At 40.0% G+C, this 20,500-nt stretch overlaps 1 protein-coding gene across 1 annotated transcript; it reads right to left on the reverse strand.

Annotated features, from left to right (window-relative positions):
* Nucleotides 1–625: 625 nt before the first annotated feature.
* BBS7 (Bardet-Biedl syndrome 7) lies at nt 626–20,073 on the reverse strand. The gene is made up of 19 exons (XM_071555510.1): nt 19,982–20,073; nt 19,768–19,833; nt 17,773–17,835; nt 16,819–16,994; nt 16,060–16,246; nt 15,325–15,397; nt 14,383–14,499; nt 12,966–13,096; nt 11,883–11,967; nt 10,380–10,482; nt 9,630–9,822; nt 8,697–8,771; nt 7,621–7,686; nt 5,687–5,826; nt 4,713–4,877; nt 4,180–4,289; nt 3,972–4,075; nt 2,451–2,574; nt 626–1,320 (listed from the first exon to the last, which is right to left on the reverse strand). Exons 1-19 carry the CDS (start codon nt 20,015–20,017, stop codon nt 1,184–1,186), a joined length of 2,151 nt encoding a protein of 716 aa, XP_071411611.1. The 5' UTR covers nt 20,018–20,073; the 3' UTR covers nt 626–1,183.
* Nucleotides 20,074–20,500: the final 427 nt, after the last annotated feature.

Below are 20,500 nucleotides of genomic sequence, written 5' to 3' on the forward strand. Positions count from 1 at the left end.
CTCTCCACCTGCAAGAAGGCTGTAGGAAGCCGGGTCGCGGGTGGGAGGAAAGGCCTTGATCTGAGTCTCAGCTTATCACAGAATCACGGAACTGTTTGGGGTAGAAGGGACATTAAAGACCATACAGTTCCAACCCCCTGCCCTGGTCAGGGACACCTTCCAGGAGCACGGGTTGCTCCAAGCCCCATCCAAACCGGTCTGGAACACTCCCAGGGATGGGGCAGCCACAGCTTCCCTGGGCAATCCATGCCAGTGCCTCACCACTCTCACATCTTAAAAGAATTTTTCACTGTTAGGATGAAACACTACTTTGGAACAGTAGCCCAGGGAGGTGGTGCAGTCACCAGTCCCCAGAGGTGTGTAGGAGGCATCAGGATCTGCCACTGGGTGATGTGGTTTAGGGATTACAGTGGTAGTGCTGGGCTGATGGTTCGACTTGGTTGAGGATCTTAAAGGTGTCTTCCAACCTGGATGAGTCTATGATTCAAAGTCCCTTTAATGGAGTTGGTCTTTTTCACTTGTGAATAATCTCTATATTCACAGGCTGGTTCATCTCTTCTAATTTTAAATGAAGCCAAGTGGGAAGCAATCTGGAGTTTTCAAATGAAGCACAGGAATGTTGGAGAAGCACAGAGGAAGTTTAATACCATCCATCACTAAACAAAACAATGTGTGGCTTTAAATGGAGCTGTCTGCAGTCTAAAATTCAGAGTTCTGCCCCTCTATGCACACATCAGCTACATCAGGTCTGGTAAGATGGTCTCAGAGCAGCAGGCAAATACTACACTACTTACATATAGCTTAAACACACAACTTTATTCCAAAACCATTAAAGTCTCTGGAAACCAGTTTCTTACTCCATTCTTGCAGCTGGAGGACAGACTACTCCATATTGTCCTTAACAGCAGTGAAAACATTTTTGCCAAAAGGGTATTTGGTATTTACATCTGATTCTAAGTTTTCTTCAGCTATTAACAGCATACACAGAACCTCTGCACACATTTAATGTATGTAACAGTTTATATGACATTTAGTACTGTATCCAATATGGTAATAAATATTAATAAAACCTAAGAGCTGAGAATACAACAAAAGAGTAAAAGTGTTTTTCTTAAAAAGTGTTTCAGACTTGGTATGGAAATGCCTTGATTAAAAATAGAAAAATTACTCTCCTTTTCCCTTGTCAGGCTGCAGCATCAAAAAAAGCAATTAATCCATCTTGATCACAGCCATCCAGAATTTCCAGAAGCAGAGGAACTTTGGTTTTCACATTGGTGCCTTTAAATTTAAATTTATCTATGAAGAGATCTGTGATCATACCTGCAAAGATAAAATTCCAGGAATTATTCTTTGCCTTGCTTTCAGTAGCTGTTAACTCATCATTATGTACTATCTTAGTTGTTACAAGACTTTTTTGACTTCATGTTTTACACAATGGTTTAAACAAATACAAACCACTGTTAGCCCAAATTCCAGATTTGTTCCAATCATGTATTTCTGTGTTAGAATTACCCATATTTGCAACAGTAAAAGGAGAAGAACTATCACAGGACAGGTAAGGAGGACTCTGCTTACACTGTGTATACATGAGCTTATTAAAGTGGGTGTCTGGCAGAGTTCTCTGGGCTGAACAACATATGTGAAACACCAGAGAATGTTACAGAGTTGCCTTCACTAAATGAGATCATTTTCTGTGTGTCTCTCTTCCCACCCCTTGTGTGTTTTATTGTTTCTCTGATGTTTTGCAAAACTTCACCCCTCAGAACTTAACAGCTCATTTAACTTTTATATATTCTTAAATGCCACCCTGACTTTGAACACAATCCTCAATCATGTCAATGAAGACAAGGATCATCCAAATATAAGCAGCTGCCTGTTCAAAATTTTTAAAAGTAGATCACTCAGTTTGCAAATAATTCTGGTATTTTCATTCCCAGGGTTATGCTTGTGATGCCAGACCAATTTTAGAAGTTCTCAAGTGAACAAATCCTGAGAACCTCCAGAGAACAAAGTCTGCAGTGGCAGACAAGCCAGTTTCAGTCTGTGCCAGGTTTTACTGCCTCATCTTCAACTTCAGATTTTCATCATGAGATGTAAATATGCAGCCTTGGCTGTATGACCAAGCAGACATATATGCCTACACACAGAATTTTATCACAGAGTGAACAGGGTTGGAAAGGACCTTAAAGAGTGTCCAGTTTCACTCCCTGGCCATGGGCAAGGGCACCTTCCACTAGACCAGGTTTCTCCAAGCCCCATCCAACCTGGCTTTGAACACTTCCAGGGATGGAACATCCACAGACCTGCTGCTGTTCTGAAGCTCTCCATGTGCACCCACTGATCAAACTATTTAAATCCTGCTAAAACTGCCTACACAACTATTCCAGCCATGTCCAGGGTGCTCTCTGGACACGAAGTCCCATTTAAATAAAGCTGAATTATCAACAAACCATAAAGTCTCTCCAGATGTGCAGGTTGTCTCTTGTATTCCTCGAGCAGCTGATCTGCCTCTTCCAAAATGCTGCGGTATTTTGGGAGCAGGAAGTCCACATTTCCTTCGTGAACTTGTAACTCCTCAAAGACATTTTAAAATCATAAGAACTAACAGCAGATAAGTATTGTAAGAGCATAAAAATAAGAAGAAATTAAGCTTGGGTCTGACAGGAGGAAATACTTCCTGAGTTATTTTCAGAATGCATCATTTCCTAGTCTTCTAATGAAATGTCAGATGTTATTTGTCACTTCATGGACTAGATTCTCAAAATCCTGTGTCTTACAGCTTCCAGCTCCCAGTCCTGCCAGAACAGATCATGCCACAGCCCTGGCCCTACAGACTCAGACCTTGACCATATCTTTATTTTTACAATAAGTAAACTCCTGAAAAAGTGTAGCACATGCAGAAGTCTGAAGATAAGAGTGAACTCTGAAAGTATCACTCAATTTGTGATAGCAAGAAGTTCTAAAGGCTCTTCTAAAATGTCTCAGTATCATCAAACCAGTCTGAGGTGGTCAGTAGTACAAATCTTTTTATCCTCCACAGAAAGATTGTCCTAGAGAAAAGTTATTATGTTGTGCATTGTGAGTCTGCTGGAATTACAGCTTTCATCAATCACTACATTACTTTACTGCCTACCAATAAGTTACCATCCAAAAAATTGAGTGATGAAAAACAATCAAAGATTTGCTGTCTAAAAAAAGCCTAAAACAAGCCAGATATGCAACATTATTATTGTACAAACACAATATGCTTAAGGAATAAATACTCTATTACTGTTTATACCCCTGGTTTGCCAAACCCAGCCCAAGTAAAACACTTTTAGTGATAATAAAGATACACGTTATTTTAATTGGTAGTCAGCTTTTCTACCAAGCAAAGAGTTCTGACAATGACTAGCTGACTGCCCCAAAAAAGTCATTTCATCTTCTTTCCACTTAAATAAAAATTACCAAATTGATAATGGCAAGTTCTTGACAGTAAAATCCTGGTTGCTGGAAAAAAGTTTAAGAACTGAGACAAGCTGAGTAACTGCTGAGGAGGGTATTAAGCAAAAGATTAAAAAGCAGATCATGCAGCACTTATGACACACAGGGATGAAGTTTCAAAGCAAGGAAGTTGCATCTGGCCTGGATGTTCATCCCCAGATCTAAAAAACTTTTAAAGGTTTGTGGAAAGAGACACAGAATGAGCTGTAAAGAGAACATTAGATGACATAAACTGGCTGCTTTCTACTGTCCAATTCCAGCCTTCTCAACAGCAGTCAGTAATCCTGCATATTAACCACCAGTCATGTAGAAAAATGGGAATTTTCCTTGAAGAAATCTGTCTCCTGGCTGCTTAAAATACATGATTTCATTTAATGAAGGGGAACAGAAACAGAGCAGATCCCCAGAGGACACACATCTGAGTTGAGCCACAGAGCTTGGTCTCTGACAGCATAATCCCCCTAAAAGCCAAACTGACAGATACTTACTCTCAAAGCATCTATTAAGTGAACCTTCTTGGCCAGCAGCTGCTGATACTCCAGTTTAGGGTGGATCAGCTTTAGTGTGTGCCTCACAGATTCTTCATTTACATCTAGCAGGGAGTGAAAAGAACACCAAGAAGCAAGTGAATACTCTTTCTTCCACTTAGAGGAGTATCAAATGAACTCAAGGAAAACACAGAGAAGAAACTTTTACCATATGATATGTTGAGATTAATCTTCCTTTTAGTCGCCTCTTTGGAAAGCACATCTTTGAGGATGGATATTGTAGAAATGTTGTCAGACTTAAAATATCCCTCACCTTTTCTAAAAAGGAAGAAAAATTTCAAATGAACAAACTTACAGATTTGTCCCCATGTTAAAACACAAAGCCTGTAAATTAATGACCATTTCTGTTTGTATGAGCATTAGATGCCTTTGAAGTTATTTCTTCTCCTCAATTAAAAAAAGGCAGTTAGAAAACAATTATTCCACTGTATTAGCCAGCCTTGATCTTTAAATTCTAAAAGCAAGCCTTTCCTTGCTGGCAATTTTGGGGTGTTTTGGACCACCTTCAAGAAAAACTACATTCAGGTTTCAGATTGCGTAATTACTGGATAGTTCTCACCTCTGGTAATGTTTGATAATCCTTTTTAAGAAAGATTCCTGTTCTCTTTACCGGGAGTTTTGAAAGAGCTGAGGGTGGAGGGGTGAATAGTAGGAAGTGTCCCATTGTGCTTTAGTAGTTACCTATAAGTACTTTCCAGCTGTGTTCCCAGGAAGGTGTTCTGAAAGTAAAAGGTGATACTCTCCCCAGCAGGAGTCTTTTCAGGCACCTCAGGCAAGCAAAACACAACCCAGGAGTGAATTTCAGCAAAACTGAACTGGCCTTTGAGCGTCAGAGTGTTCATGGGTCTGTGATGTTACCAAGTTAAAAGAAAAAAAGGACAGTTAATAGTTAAGAAGGAGGGACACTGTCCGTGAGAAAAAAGTTCAGTGGTTTCCTTTAAATCAACACCCCGTAAAAGTCAAGTATCTCACTAGGCAGAGATTCATATTGCAGGTTTACAACTACCAAGTTTTTGATGTCCTGTTTCAAGTTGTTCAACCTGAAATTTGGGACAATGGCAAACAAGTGACAACACAGAAACAGGACCAAGAGAGAGCCTCAACAGTCTTTCGTGCTGCAAACCATATTTATATTTTAAAAAGGCATAATGGTGCTCATTTGCACATTGGTATCATCCCTTCAGTCTCTCAGTTTTGGTTTGAACAATTCCTCGGAGGCAACACAAGATGTTAACTGAGGGTGGGCAAAAATTAATTAGAAATCCCATAAAATACTAAATTACTAACAGAAGGATAAGGGTAAAAAAAGTCTTGATTTAGTTTTGGGGCCAAATTTGCTATGCGAAAAAATTAGAGGGAAAAGGGTGGAGGGGAAAAAGGCTGAAACTGAGACTGTGGTTACTGAGACAGTAGAGTTTTCTTTCTACCACACCCTCAGCTCTACTAACACTTGGGTCAGTAAAATGCAAAATACCCTGAAAACAAGAATAAAAAAAGCAAGAAACCCATTTAATCCACATTTTCTATTAAGAAACCCATAAAATGGAACTAGAGGCTTAGGGCTTAGAAATTCTGTATTTAGGTTTACAGAGCAAATGTTTCAACTGGATAGTGGCCTTTTTTCCAAAAAGGCACTGATTTCTCTTCACAAATACCTGTCCTGGTCAATAGAATGAGTCCTCTGGTGGAGTGAAAGTGGTTTGATTTGGTACTGGTGAACTTGGCAGGTTTTGGGTTGGATTCTTGGTGTCACATATGCCTGGAGTGTCCCGTACTGCCCTTCGATGGAGCGAACCTGTGCAAGGAGGGGCAGAGCCCACAGAGGAGGGAAAAGGGACAGGATTCACTTACAGGAACTGGGTGAATATTCCAAATATTTGACAGAGTTAAGGCTGCAGTACTGCAAGAATATTTAGAGGACTGTATTTACTGACAGTGCCACTATAAATAAAGCAGATGAGGAATGTTTCAAAGCTGATAAAGTGGTGTCCAAGGAAGTGCTGCTATATTAAATGAATAAAAATGAAGAAATTTATTAACTTTGTATTTAATATTAAAAAGTAATTTAATATAAATATGCTTATATTCTATATATGATTATCAATCCAATATACTATATATTCATATATTTGATAATTTTTTAATTTTTATTCTTAAAACTTATTAAAATATTTCTGTTTATTTAACTTTTAATATTTACTCATATATTTTATTATATACCATATAACACAATACTATAGATCTTAGTATTTTTATTTTTATATATTAAATATATTTATATATAATAATATAGCAAATATTAATAACTAATACATATTATATATTAATATTTTATTTCTATATATTATATATATTATATATCTCCCAAATCTTCGTTTGCAAAGCCTAGCCATGAATATTATATACAATTTTGTATTATATTTTTATACACAAAATATAATTTTTGTATTATATTTTTATACACATAAATATATATTTTTTATATTTATATATTAATTACATATATAATGAATATGCAACTATATATAAATAAAAATATTAAACATGTTGTTTTAAAAACACTTATTTCCTCCTCAGCTAAAATAAAAAGCCTGAAAATTGCTTCTAATTCTTCAGTGGTGCCACTTTTTTTTAAATTAAGGAAATAAAGGGATTTAATTAAGGAGTTCAAATACAAGTTTGCCTTATAACCTTGATTCTCTCCCCTATTTTATAGGGTCTCAGAACAAGAAACAGTTTTTTGCAGGAATTTGTCCACTTCAGTATTTTTAATAAAAGACTGATAGTGCAGTGTTTGAATGACACACATCAATTTTATAATTGTTTTTAGTGGGAGAGTAAAAAAAACCTCTTTTTTTGTCTATCATGAATGGATTTGATTGATTTCTCTTGTGTTACTGCCTCTTTACCAGGTATTTTCAATATTAAGGGTGGGCAGGCTCTGTCCCTCAGCAAAAGCCACACAACCACCCCCAGCCTTCCTGCTCTTGGCTTGAACTTCTGATCAAAATGTTCTAACTGAGTTTTACATTAACACATATCAGATTAGGAGGCTGCAGTGAAAAAGAGAAAACCTAATGCCCCTGTGCACCTTGAGGATTTTCCTTCCCCTTCATTTCCTTCATTATTTCCCCTGCTGCTTCTCATAAAACATGTCAATTTGGTGGATCATTAAAAACAAACTCCCAAACCCCCACGTGCCTTTAGCATAATAAGCAGGGAATGATGGGATTTGCTTCCTCTCCAAAATACAAATCCAGCCTCCATTCCCTGGTTAGTTCCCAGTGTGTGTGTCTTCCCACACTGCAGAGGATCAGCAGTGCCAGAGCTTTGAGATCCACACACTGCCCACAGAATTCACTCTTTTCCCAACCTGTGATGTCCCCATATCGTAGGGACACTCAGGAAGGACCTAAGGCTCTACTAAGGACTATAAATCCCAAATTAGAAGGTTCTCCTGAAACAACCAGCAGCAGAAATTGGACTGACCATTTCCTCAGGCTAAGCAGACAGTCCAGGCAGAGAACTCTCCACTCCTAAGCAGGAATAACCATTAATCTATTGTGGAAAATAATTGGGAACACTTTACCTTAAGTTCGAGTCTGGTGGTGTTTGCTTGGCATCGGTAAGTTGCAAGAAGAAAGTTGCTATTTGGCTGTAAAAAGAAAAATTAATACAAAATAGGTCCATGGAGTCACAAAATTTCTAACTGGTCTGTGGGCTGGAGACTTGTAAAGTTTTTGCTATGTGTGTACAGCTGTTGACAAAAATTAAATACAAAAAAGTCATCTTTGGTGGCCTGAATATTCCAATTTTAATTATGGCAAAGTTAAAACCAAAATTCTTTATGTAAGGAGAAAACAACCAAAGCCTCTTATGCTCTTTAATATCAACATACAGGTTACATAAATACTTACTTTTCATCTGAAAAATGCATGCCAGTCTGCCCCACTCATCTGCAATATTAGTTCAACTAAGTAGGATCAGTAAGAAAAACACACCAAAAAAGCACAACATTAATCATCACAAATGACCAGAAACTTAAAATAAAAAGTTGATTTCTGAAGACTTCAGGGCACACCAATGATGTGAAAATTTAGTTCTTACAACTAAAACAGAGGATTGTTAAGAAGGGAGAAGATTTCACAAAGGATTTTCATAATCCTAAAGTAGTTTCTGGATTTTCCCCAGAAAATCCCTCAGCATCATTAGTAATTCTATAACTATTTCAGTCTGTAGTTATTATATATAAAAAAAATTACACCAAACATTTGACTCCCCACACAGTGGAACTTTCACATTCTAAAGAGATTTTTAAGAAATGAACCAAGTAAGAAATACAAAATTCTTCATCTGAATTACTTTGAAGTAAATATATGATTCTGTGAAGCACAGAGAAGAAATACTGAATGTGTCCCTCAGAATCCTCATGAGGCAGGAAAAAACCCCAGGAGAGCAGGTGCAGGAGCACATATTTAGCTGTGCATTATGTCAGGACCTGCCACAAACTCCCAGTTCTGCAGCATCTCTAACAAAGCTGAGCTCTCCAAAATTACCAAATGAGTAGTTTAACTCAATCTATCTGAAATCACACCTATATAAGTATATAGAAATCAAAGTTCTACTTTTACCACACAACATTAAGACCTCCTCTGTCCCACTCACCTCAGAATCACAGCTGCTAAAACTAACCACAGCAGAGTTTTTATCCACATCCAGCAGGTCTATTGGGACGTCGCTCTGCACAGCACAGGAGGGAGGGAAAATAAAGAGCTTAACTTCCTGAGGAGCTTCCAGTGCAGTTATCCTCTACTGTCACCAAGCTTTTTAATAAGGGAGAGGCAATGATTGCTTCATCCACAAGCTAAAAGCCTAACAGACATGCAGCTTACTACTTAATCCTGGAGCAACATGATGATCTTTCCCTTATTCTCTTACAGGGCTGAACTCTTGTGGGGTTGGCTTTCAGCTACTGCAGTGCAAGGTGTGTAACTGTCTGCCAGGCATGAAAGGTGGATTAAACAATTTCATTCATTCCTCACTTAGCTATGGAATCAGCTGCAAATTAGCTATAAATTAACATTGCTCTGTAACATCCTCAATAAAAATAAGAATTCTATTAAGAAGTGAAAAAAAATCCTACAGTAGTTCTTTCTCATTCACTGTAGCAAACTCACCTCACAAATTCCTTGTTGTGACATTTTTCTCCCCATGCATTACCCAAAAGAAGGTAATTCACTACCACAACTCTTTCTGACTACCAGAGATGACATTAATTACAGCTGATGCAGTAGGAGGATTTAATTAAGGCTGCTCTACTGGGCAGGAGTATTTATCCCCAACTGCACATAAATCAGATGCTGTTCCAACTCTGCAAGTGCACAGGTGGCCCATAGCATTCTAAAATTAATTTTCCACTACAGAGGGGGCTTAACTGGGGAATGACAATCTGCACCTCCTTTAGAATTTAATTGGTGTTTCAGGAAGGATGTGCAAAAGCAAAGTTACAAAGACACCTCCTCACCCAGCAGGCCCTTTGGGCTGTGTTTTCCATGGAGGGTGGCTCTGCCCAAGCCAACAAGTCCCAGGCACACCCACCTGCACCAGGACATTGTCTATGGCTGTCTGCACCTCCAGGGTGAGGCTGTAACTGGCATCATCCTTGTTCAAGGTGAACTTCTCATTCACACTGAATGCAGGCACTGAGGACACAGCAGTGCTGGACTGAGAGGACTGCTGGTATTTTTCCCTCTCCTGAAGTACTTTCATCTGTAAGTGTTCCAGTTCATTCCTAGAAAAGGGAAGCAATTTATGTCTTAGAAAAGACAGCTCTAAAAGCTGCCATAGAAATTATGTAGCTTAAGCTTGCAAGGCCATCATGTTTATCTCCTGTGCTGTTTTCCAGCCAGACGTGACTGGTGACTCCCCTTCCACATACTGAGCAAAGATAAGATATAAACTACATCACATGGACATGTAGAGTCTACAGTTCCCTGCCAGAACAGATTTCTGTGAGACACAGGAAAGGACAACCTTTTTTCCTGCAGGAGTACAATGCACTTTGGATAATATGCTGCTTTTCTGCCATCATTTGGAAGCTCTAAACAGCACAGAAGGGAATCTTATCTTCCTCATACTGAGGAAGAAGGCATTAAGACATCATCAGCTGAAGCCAAGATAGAGACTGTGAAATGAGGCTGCTATTCATTTCTGCCTTGAAAAAGGCTTGGTTCTACCTCTAGATATATTAATGATACAGACAATCCAGTGAGACAGGAAGAAAAAAAATGACATTTCAGCTTTTAACATTTCAATTCTTCCATTTAAATTTCTTTCTAATGCAATTACCTTAAGGATGAAATCTTGTTCTGCATTTCTTGACTTAATTTTAGTTCTTCACCTGATCCACCTTCTCTATGGACAGGTTCTGTAGTCAGTCCTGTCAGCCAGCCTAAACCAATACACGAAGTTTATATTCCTTATAAGCTAAAAAGAAATTCTACACTCAGCTATTCTATGTGTGAAGATATGTTTGTTCCAGATACTGGGTAGAGAGAATAGAGCCCCATTTAATCCTTTTTGGAGGCTTAATCTACACACTGAGCATGATTTTTTATGGATTTCATTCTTAAATTGGAAAACATTACTTATTCTTTTTCATTAAGTGCTCTGAGCAATAAATCCTTCTGTGACAGTTTTTAACTGAGCACTTGAATTTTTTCCCACCTCTGGTTTTCTGATAAAACCTTTAATAACTGGCAGTACAAAACAAAAAATAGCTGGCAACAAAACCAAAGCTATGCAATGTGCTCATTGCAAACTGTACCTTGCACAGTGGGCTCACAGACTGAATGCTGCTGGTTGAAGTGAAAGAACTTCTTCTGCTTACTAAATAACATTTATTTAGAAAAAGAGCTACCAAATGATTACATTGGGACACCTCAGGCATGATATGCAGACTTGGCATTTATAAGTCTAGTTACCTGCCAAAATCAGCCTGGGGCACAACCCACCAGAGTTCACCTTGGAAAACCCACAGATGAACATGGTCTTTCACTTTTTCCTATCTTCTGTTACTCATGGATCTTTTTAACATTCCCACTGAAAGAAGCCACAAAGGGCTTTTGCCACACTGTTGCTGCAGCCCATCACACCACAAAAATTCACATGAGATCAGGTGGAAGAGTCTTCTGATCACCAAAGACTATTTAAAAGAGGCACTTGGACTCGAATACTTGTAATAATTTGCTGAGAATTGTATCTTGCCAAATTACATGATTTTGAACACAAAGAGTTTCAATAGGCTAAATTTGAGCCCTGAAGGTAACCCAAGACAGAGAATTAGCAATATTTATGTCCCAGCAGCTGATATATGCAGCCTGTTTATCATGATCTCTAGGACAGTCAGACCAACAGCTCCAACTTTACAGAGGAGTTGCTGAGATGCCTCGCATAGGGGTGCTTTGTTTTGTACTAAAAGCAAAATAAACCCAATTTGAAGCCCTGTGAAGCTGAAAAGGAAATACTGTAAGAGACAAGAAAAAAAAAGGAAGCTATGCACATCTATCAATATTTTTAACTTTAAAAAGTTATAAATAGTTCCTCTGGACATAACATATTCATTATTTCATCACAGTTAGGCAACAGTCTGCACCAAAAAATAGCCAATCATTGTGTTACACAGCAGAACACAATGAAGAATAACTTAAAATATAAAAAACTCCACAGTTTAACATGATCCTGGTTTCAATCAGAACAAAAAATTAAAAGCTCTGAGCTAACAACATAACCTGGTTCATTTTATCACATCACCACACATGGAGCTTATTGAGTAAATAACATGAAGCTTACCTGAGTATGTGGCTGCTAAAATCTCATCATAGCCATCCTTTCCTACACAGCCACCCTGGATCGAGGCAATGCTCTCCGATAGAGCCTTCAAACAAACACAGGGAGGGATCACTGCACTCATTTTGGAAGTTTGGGGAGGCTTTAAGGGTTGTGTCCTCATTCTACCTGCACCCCAAAACACCTACAGAGATGCACAGTATCTAGACCTACAAAAAAGCAGCTGGTGACTGTCACAGCTGAATCCCGGGGTTTGGACAAATATATTCCAATTCTACTCCACACAATAAATACATTCAAAAGTTTAAAGCAAAACACTGATACACAGGAAGTTCTGGCCAGGTGGGGGTTGGTCTCTTCTCCCAGGCACTCAGCAATAGGACAAGGGGGCATGATGGGCTCAAGCTCTGGCAGGGGAAATTTAAGTTGGAGATCAGAAAAAAATTCTTTCCAGAGAGAGTAATCAGGCATTGGAATGGGCTGCCCAGAGAGGTGGTGCATTCCCCATCCCTGGAGGTTTTTAAACTGAGATTGGCCGTGGCACTGAGTGCCATGATCTGATAAAGGGACTGGAGTTGGCCCAAGGGTTGGACTTGATGATCTCGGAGGTCTTTTCCAACCCAATCAATTCTATGATTCTATTTTTCCAGCAGGAATTATCAATCTGACTGAAAGCTAAAATGATCACTGTGGATCCAATCTACTGTTTGAAACCATGATAACCAAAGTCATCATGCTCAGTAAAGTCAACAGCTGACATTTATTATTTTGCTTGTAAAACACAGAGTGTACACAACATGGGGTTGTTTTTTCACTGACTACTGTTTTAAGTCTCACCAGGAGAGATTTCAGCAGTCAATACAGGCAGAGCTTTAACACACTCTCTACACTGTTTTGATTTGTGCTCATGTCAGGACTGTTTCACTTTCTGCTTCTTAGACTACTGATTTCAGTTCATATTGTCAACACTTTCAAATTAAAAGCAAACCACGTATTTTAGTGGTAATGATCATGTAAATTCTGAAATACAGGTCACTTTTTTAGAATTAATTCCTCCCCAGCAGAGCAGGAGGACTGTGGGCTCACATAATCATGTCGAAGGACAGGCTCATCCGCGCTCTCAAAGGTGTAGATTTCTATCATTCCATCATCTCTCCCAACAAGTAATTCCTTAACTCCATCTCCCAAAATGTCAAAGCTATCAAGACATAAGATACCTGGAGAATGAAGAAGAAAACAAAGCTGTTTGCTTCACCTTCATTTGTTTATGACACAGTAATGCACAGCCCACACTCAGTTACGTGGAAAGAGACTCCCAGTTGGCTTTTAAAGTGTAATTAAAGATTTTTCTGGATGATCCTCTTGAGAGCTGAAGTCCCTCACCTGTTGTGCCTTAGGGTTGCACAGTGGGTTTTACAGCAACCAATTCCAAACCAAAACCACTGGAGAGACATTCTGATGTTCAGATCACTTGAGGGGTTTAATGCTCCCTCATCAAACATCTGCCCAGATGAACTATTTGTCTGCCCACACTACTTAAAATAAGTAACTCTAACTCTGCCAGTTGTAGAAACAAGTATTCCTTGTTTCCTACAGTTGACTTAAAGCTATTGGCAAATGGAACCAGGAATTCTGGCTGAGGTGACAGGAGGAGGGTTCTGCCTGTGCCAGACCTCCCCTGGGTGCTGCTGCTTGACATTTCCTCTCTCCTATGACAACCAATCTCCTCTGGATAGGAGAGAGAGGAAGGGTCTGGAATGAGGAAAAAGCACTGAGGGAGTTTTTATAAGAAATAATATGAAAAACCAGATGGAATTTAAGTTTTCTGGTTCCATATTTCACAGGAAGAGTAAGGACACAGTAGGAAGCATTTTAAGAAAATAATGTAGTTACAACTTCCATGAGATAATTAAATTAAAAACCAGATATATTCTATTCCTGGTCTTCTCCTTTACAAAGCAATATGGGCTAATAGATGTTGCAGAGCAGCATAGCAAGGCTAAAACAGAGCAGTGTTGTGCTGTGCTCTGATCAGTAAAACCTTATTGTGGAGACATATTTTATCTTCAGATAAAACCCCTTTCTTAAGAAAAATTTTAAAAAATAAATAGCGTTGCAGAAGAGTTGATAACCTTTTCCCTGAAGAGGCTTTAAAACCTCTGAACATCTGATAAATTTGGCAGGTATATTTGCACTTTGTCAGGAAAATGATAAAAAACCTCAGGGAACCATATTTGAATTAACATTGTTTTACAAATGCCCCTTTAAACATGCTGTAAAACAACAGAATGCTACAATATCAGAAACAATACAAACAGAAAACCTAAAGCAAGGCAAACTGATTAGAATCATCTGCAAGAAAATCAGAATAAGACCTGAGTCATATTAATATATCACTGACATAATCACAATATTCCTCCAAAGGATCTATGAACAAGATTTCCTGGTTCTTCTTCTTGTAATAAAGCTGGAAAGCCAAAGAGTGAGAGATTGAAACACATACCTCCTCTCTTTTTTTCATTTCCCATTTCCCACTTGTGTACAGGCTTGGAACCAGTGATTTGGGTAAGACCCAGTTTGCCATCAGAAGTTCCATACACAATTTCTTCCCCAGAATCACCTAAACACAAACTGAAGTTAGAAATCAAGTACACCAACTTATAAAGGGAAAATCCTAAGTTAGTGTTGGGCAACAGAGCTGTCAGGCCTCCAAACCTAAACCAAACACATGAAATCACTTCTTCATGACTGTTCTGGCACAACTGCTCACCCTGCACTGGAATTCTGCCCCAAAACCATTCAGAATCCAATACTTTAAATTGCAGCAAAGGGAGGCTATTCAGTTGCTTTTAAAGGCAGAGAGATCCATTAGGAACACACATCAATGGTCAATGTTGTACCAAAACTTCAGCAATTAAGAACCGTTTTTCCAAACCAGCTCTGAATGTTGTCACGTAATGTAACTGAACTAAATTCAGCACCAGATTAACACACTAAAGGGATTTCTGTCAGGTTAGAACAGATTAGCAAGAAGGATGATCAAACTATTTTAAGCTCCATCCTTCCAGCCTTAGTTCATGTCAGCTCTACTCAATATTCTCAGCCATCCATGGATTCCAGTTATGGAATTCCATGTGTAAGAGAAACCCAAACCCAAAACCTTGACAAGGCTCCCTAAAGTCCAGTTTGTATTTACACAGTGAGACCACTTTATATCTCACTATTCTTGTAAAAGGCTTTCAATTAAATCTGAATTTAAAACTGTCTAAACCAGTTGTGTATTTACTTATATGTAAGAAATAACTTCACACAGTTTTCTGCTGCATTTTTTACATCATCTTAAAATCAAGACAAAATAATCCACTAATACAAGCAATAAAAACTTTAAAATGTAGTAAAATATATTATTTATGGTTAGCTATGTCTGTGTTCAGAGTCTTGTTACCCCCATTTCCATTGCTCAGAGCAAGAACAGTGGGTGGCCCAGGAACTTCAATTTCATAAAGCAAATCAGATCCCTAAAGAAGAGAAGCAACATGAATGAGTTTGTAAAAAAGCTCCCAAAACCCAACAAAACTACAACTAAGAACAACCCCAAACCACCAACCCCAAACCAAACCAAACCCCACAAGAATAAAATTATTATGGATCATAGTAATAAAAGCTTCACTTTTAAAAATTCCCAATACTTATGGGAAAATCATTTCTAAGACAGAAAACAGGGTGAAGTTTATGGAAATAAGACATAGGACTCTTGACATGTGTTGCTATTATTCAAAACAATCCAAGAACTTATCTGGCAAATAAATTTATTAAAACACGTGTTATCACTCAGGCTTGTCACTACAATAATTTGTGAGAGCAAAAATTTCCAAACTAATAAATACTCAAGGAAATTAAATGTTTATGTGAGTGGTTTTAGAAGTGACCAATTTGTCCTCTACTTCCACCTATGAATTCCAAAGTCTATTCATAGTGGTTTTAATAATCCTCATGTAGCAAGTTTATAATCATGATTTTCCTATAAAATAAGAGGAATGTACCAGGATTATTGTGGCAAGAAAGACACAATACACTTATCCTTATGATGTTTAAGCCATGTTGATGTGCTGATTCCCTTAAGAATTACTCCAATTCTGCAGCATCAATACATAAAACGTGAAGAAAGGAGCATATTAACCTGTAAAACCCTGAGGACTCTGTCCTGACAGGCAAGCACCGGTGTAATGCACTTCACTTTGTCTACAGGAAGGCAGAGAACATCATTGATTTTATCTCCTGATAGAAAGTAGTGCTGGTCCTTGCAGTCACAGTAATGGTTATAGATGTAGCTTGCACAGAGAAAGAGATCTGCTCCTGAAATATGCCTGAGGAAAAGAAAACACTTCCTGGGGCATTTTCCCAGTACAGCTGCAGTGAGAGTGTCTCAGCCTTGCTGTGCTCACAGCTCTAAGGAATTACAGGGCCCTGCAAGCTGTTCCAGCTTCTAAAGTTCCTTACAGATGTTAAAACTCTTTCCATATCTCTCAAATTTCTCTGCCTTCAGGTACATTCCTATGAACATTCTTACAGAAATTTCATTACTATAGTTTGGTATTAATTCTTCTCAAAATGATTTCTCTACAGCAGCATCTCACAACACGATCCAAAAAATAAAACAACAGAATTGTTCTTGTTCTGCTACAGGAAGGGTATAAGGACATGACACTGTGGCAATAACCCCATCTGCACTATGGAAGGGCCTCCAGACCCCTCCCAGTACCTCTCCCAAGCCCCTCTAAACTTCCCCATGATTTTCCAAGTTCATCCCTATATGTCACAGCACAAGCTAAAGCTGGACTGGCACTTCATGTTACCTACAAGTACACAATACAATAAAAAATACTTTAATAAAATCATTAACAATCTGCTAGGAAAAAATGCAAAATATCAGACATACATAGCTTTGATGCTTTCAGTGAGGCTGGTTTCAAAGGAAAGAAACTGCTTCCCTCTTTTTGTGAAACCTCTCACTTCGGATCCTACAGCCACAAAAATTTTCTCTTGTGGTGTGTTAAGAGCTCCTCCCAACTCCAGTCTTGCAATTTTTTGGCCTGGCAGAGTCTTGAACACTGGCTGTAAACAGAAAAGCAATTTCCATCATCATAAAAATGTATTTATGGTCATCATTTAACATAACAGATAATGAATTTGCTTTACTATTTCTGGAAAATCTAAGATACTACAGATTATACAGAGGCAAAAAACAATCTATATCTGTCTTCAGAATCACAGAGCAATCAAGCATTTTATAAATCAATAAACATTAAAAAACCAGTAATAAATTAAGACTTCATTCAGTGTTATTCATCCACATGAAAAATTCACTGCTGTTAGCTGGGTTGTGTCTGTAGGTATTTTATTTAAAAGAAAAATCTACACACACACTCTCTCTCTCTTTTATGCTGCATTCTTATGCCAGAAGGCTACACAGATTTGTGTTGCTGGAGAATCCTTAGGAGCAAACCATGAACTTGAAACAAAGTAATAATTTTTCTAAACTGGGCATAAAAACCAATCAGTTAGTCAAAATCTCTAATGTCATTTCATGGATCTCTGCAGGATTTTGTCCCAGCACAGTAACTGTATAAGTGTACAGGCTTAAGCCCAGCTTAACTGCAGAACAAAAGGTGTGGGACTGACTTTGTGCTGATCCACATTAGTATCTGACTCCACAGCTGTGGATGTGCTTGAGCAGACACCAAACCCTCATGCCCCCACCACGGTCAGGTCTCAGGCCACAGCTCTGACACCTCCCACAGGCATCTTATTTGCCCTGTCAATACAAGCACTTTCAAAGTTCACTGGGAAGAATGGTTCAGAAATAAAGTTTTAAATGAACATTCCCACTTACCACAGCTTCCCCTTTTTTTATGCCAAAGCACGTAACGACCCCATCCTGATCTCCAACCACCACCTTCAAAAGGACAATACACTGTTATTTTTTATTACACATGCAATTGTCTTCTTAAATAATGCTTTTCCTAGATTTAGAGAATGCCTTGGATTGGAAATGACTTTGAAGATGACCTTGTCTCCCCCGCCCTGGGCAGGACACCTTCCATTAAACCTGGTAGCTCAGAGCCCCATCCAACCTGGCACTGAACACTTCCAGGGATGGGGCACCCATAGATTTTATGGGCAACCTGTGCCAGTGTCTCAACACCCTCACACTTTAGATTTTTTCCCTAATATCTAATCTAAACCTATTCTTTTTCAGCTTGAGGCCATTCCCCCTCGTCCTGTCACTACACACCTTTGTAAATAGTCTATTATAGCATTAATATTTTCATATATTTAAGGCCACACTTTGAGTGTTGTGTTCAGTTCTGGGTCCCTCAGTTCAGGAAAGAGATTGAGGGGCTGGAGCGGGTCCAGAGAAGAGCAACAAGGCTGGTGAAGGGACTGGAGCACAAGTGCTGTGGGGAGAGGCTGAGGGAGCTGGGGGTGTTTAGCCTGGAGAAGAGGAGGCTCAGAGGTGACCTCAGCACTGTCTGGAACAACCTGAAGGGAAGTTCTGGCCAGGTGGGGGTTGGTCTCTTCTCCCAGGCACTCAGCAATAGGACAAGGGGGCATGATGGGCTCAAGCTCTGCCAGGGGAAATTGAAGTTGGAGAGCAGAAAACAAATCTTTCCAGAGAGAGTAATTAGGCATTGGAATGGGCTGCCCAGAGAGGGGTGGATTCCCCATCCCTGGAGGTTTTTAAACTGAGACTGGCCATGGCACTGAGTGCCATGATCTGGTAAAGGGACTGGAGTTGGACCAAGGGTTGGACTTGATGATCTCTGAGGTCTTTTCCAACCCAATCGATTCTATGATTCTGTGATTCCTAACTAGGTTTTCTTGAATCACAGAATCACCAAGGCTGGAAGAGACCTTTAGGATTGCCCAGTCCTACCATCAATCCAGCACCACCACAGTAATCCTTATACCACATCAACCAGATCCAGATGACTCCTAAACACCTCCAGGGATGATGATTCCACCACGTCACCTCAACTTATTCCAAGCCTGGCCATCCCAAATCTTTGGTGACTTAAGAAACAATCAAATCCAACAGAACAGAACAAAATTCTTCCTTTTATTCAGCCCTGGGAACATGAGGGATAATTCCACCAAAGACATGTTCAATGAGACTTTTGTGTTTCCAGGTTTATATCAGTTAGAAGGGACAATCCCTCCTCAAAGTTAATCAATTTATTTAGGCCAACTTTCAACAGATCCAATGTCCTGCTGTTGTCTCTGCAGCCCCACATTTTCTTTTAACTAAACAATGTTACAGCTTCAAGCCTCAACCTAGACAGGTTTTCTAATTTACTTTTTACAGCTTAGCCTTTAATCTAAATGAGGTTTTGGTTTATTAAAGTTCAGTTTGCAGGGTTAAACTGCTCTTTCTCCAAAGCTATGCATGGTTAAGATCACTGAGAAACTAAAGTACAAGGTAAAATCAAAAATTAATAGAAAATACAAAGTTAGTACAGTTCTGATTAAAAATTAGTAAAGACCTTGTGATTTTATGGAGAAGGGATAAAATCTTTTTTGTTGAGGGGTCCCTGTATCATTGCTAGTATCTGATCCCAATCTCCCATCTCAGCCTTAAGGCCATTTCCTCCAGTCTTAAGTGTTATAAAAACAGAAATAAGAAAAACGCACAACAACTCCCTTGTGGTTTCAGCAATGCCTTACTGATTCTGAAAGCTTCCCCAATACGAATTCAGGATGGTTTGGTTGGGGGTTTTTTGGAAAGTTTTCCAAAACGTTCCACAAGCGGGGTTCCACAGGGAAGCTCGGGGGATGACAAGGACATGATCGGGGCGCGCTCCGCAGCCAGGGCAGCGCCAGCCGGTACCTTCTGCGTGGCCTTTTTCCCCGAGGCGGGCAGGAGCCTCATGGTCTTCTGCGCCGTGACTCCCACCTGTGGAAGAGACGCTGCTGAGCGGGCAGGGACGCGGCCCCGCGCACCTCGCAGGCCCCGCCGCGCTGCTCCCCATGCCCAGCCCTGCCGGCTCCACTCCCCCTGGCCGGCCCCGCCGCTGTCGCCGCCGGGGCCGCCCCGAGCCCACCTGCAGGTAATCCACGCGCGCCAGGCCCGGCTCCATCGCTCCTTCCCGCGGGATGCGCGGCCCCCGCGCTCCGTCACCCGGCAACGCCCGCCCCGCGCCCGCCTCCCATTGGCTGTGCGACACACAGAGGGCGGGGCCTCGACAGGGAGGGCGCTGCGATTGGCCAGGACGCGGCGGAGTGGGCGGGGCTGAGACGGTGGGTCCTGCCGCGAGCGAGTCCCCGCGGATCGGCTGCTGCGGCTGGGAACGCTCCCAAGAGGGATAAACTGGGAATGTTTTATAGCAACAGCGAGGCGCTGGTGGGAACGGTGTGACAAAATACAGCCCCGCAACGAGTACTGAGGGTTTTCTAAAAAAACAGCTTTCCAACCACGTAGGGAGAGCTTTGGACCGAGTTAAAACTTGGTTGTAATAATGCCAAGATCATGGGTTCAATCCCATGTATGGGCCACTGACGTAAGAGTTGGACTCGATGATCGTTGTGGGTCCCTTCCAACTCAGAATAGTCTGTGATTCTGA

Source organism: Pithys albifrons, chromosome 5 (genome assembly GCF_047495875.1).
Source record: "Pithys albifrons albifrons isolate INPA30051 chromosome 5, PitAlb_v1, whole genome shotgun sequence".
Lineage (NCBI taxonomy): Eukaryota > Metazoa > Chordata > Aves > Passeriformes > Thamnophilidae > Pithys > Pithys albifrons.

What these genes read in the sequence shown, in the direction of transcription:
- BBS7 (XM_071555510.1), bottom strand. Translation starts at nt 20,017, where the DNA reads ATGGAGCCGGGCCTGGCGCGCGTGGATTACCTGCAG. An exon ending in TAAAAAAAGGGGAAGCTGTG is followed by an intron (nt 16,995 to 17,772) that starts GTAAGTGGGAAT and finishes TTCTGTTTACAG; the next exon opens with CCAGTGTTCAAGACTCTGCC. An exon ending in GAGTCCTCAGGGTTTTACAG is followed by an intron (nt 15,398 to 16,059) that starts GTTAATATGCTC and finishes TCTCTTCTTTAG; the next exon opens with GGATCTGATTTGCTTTATGA.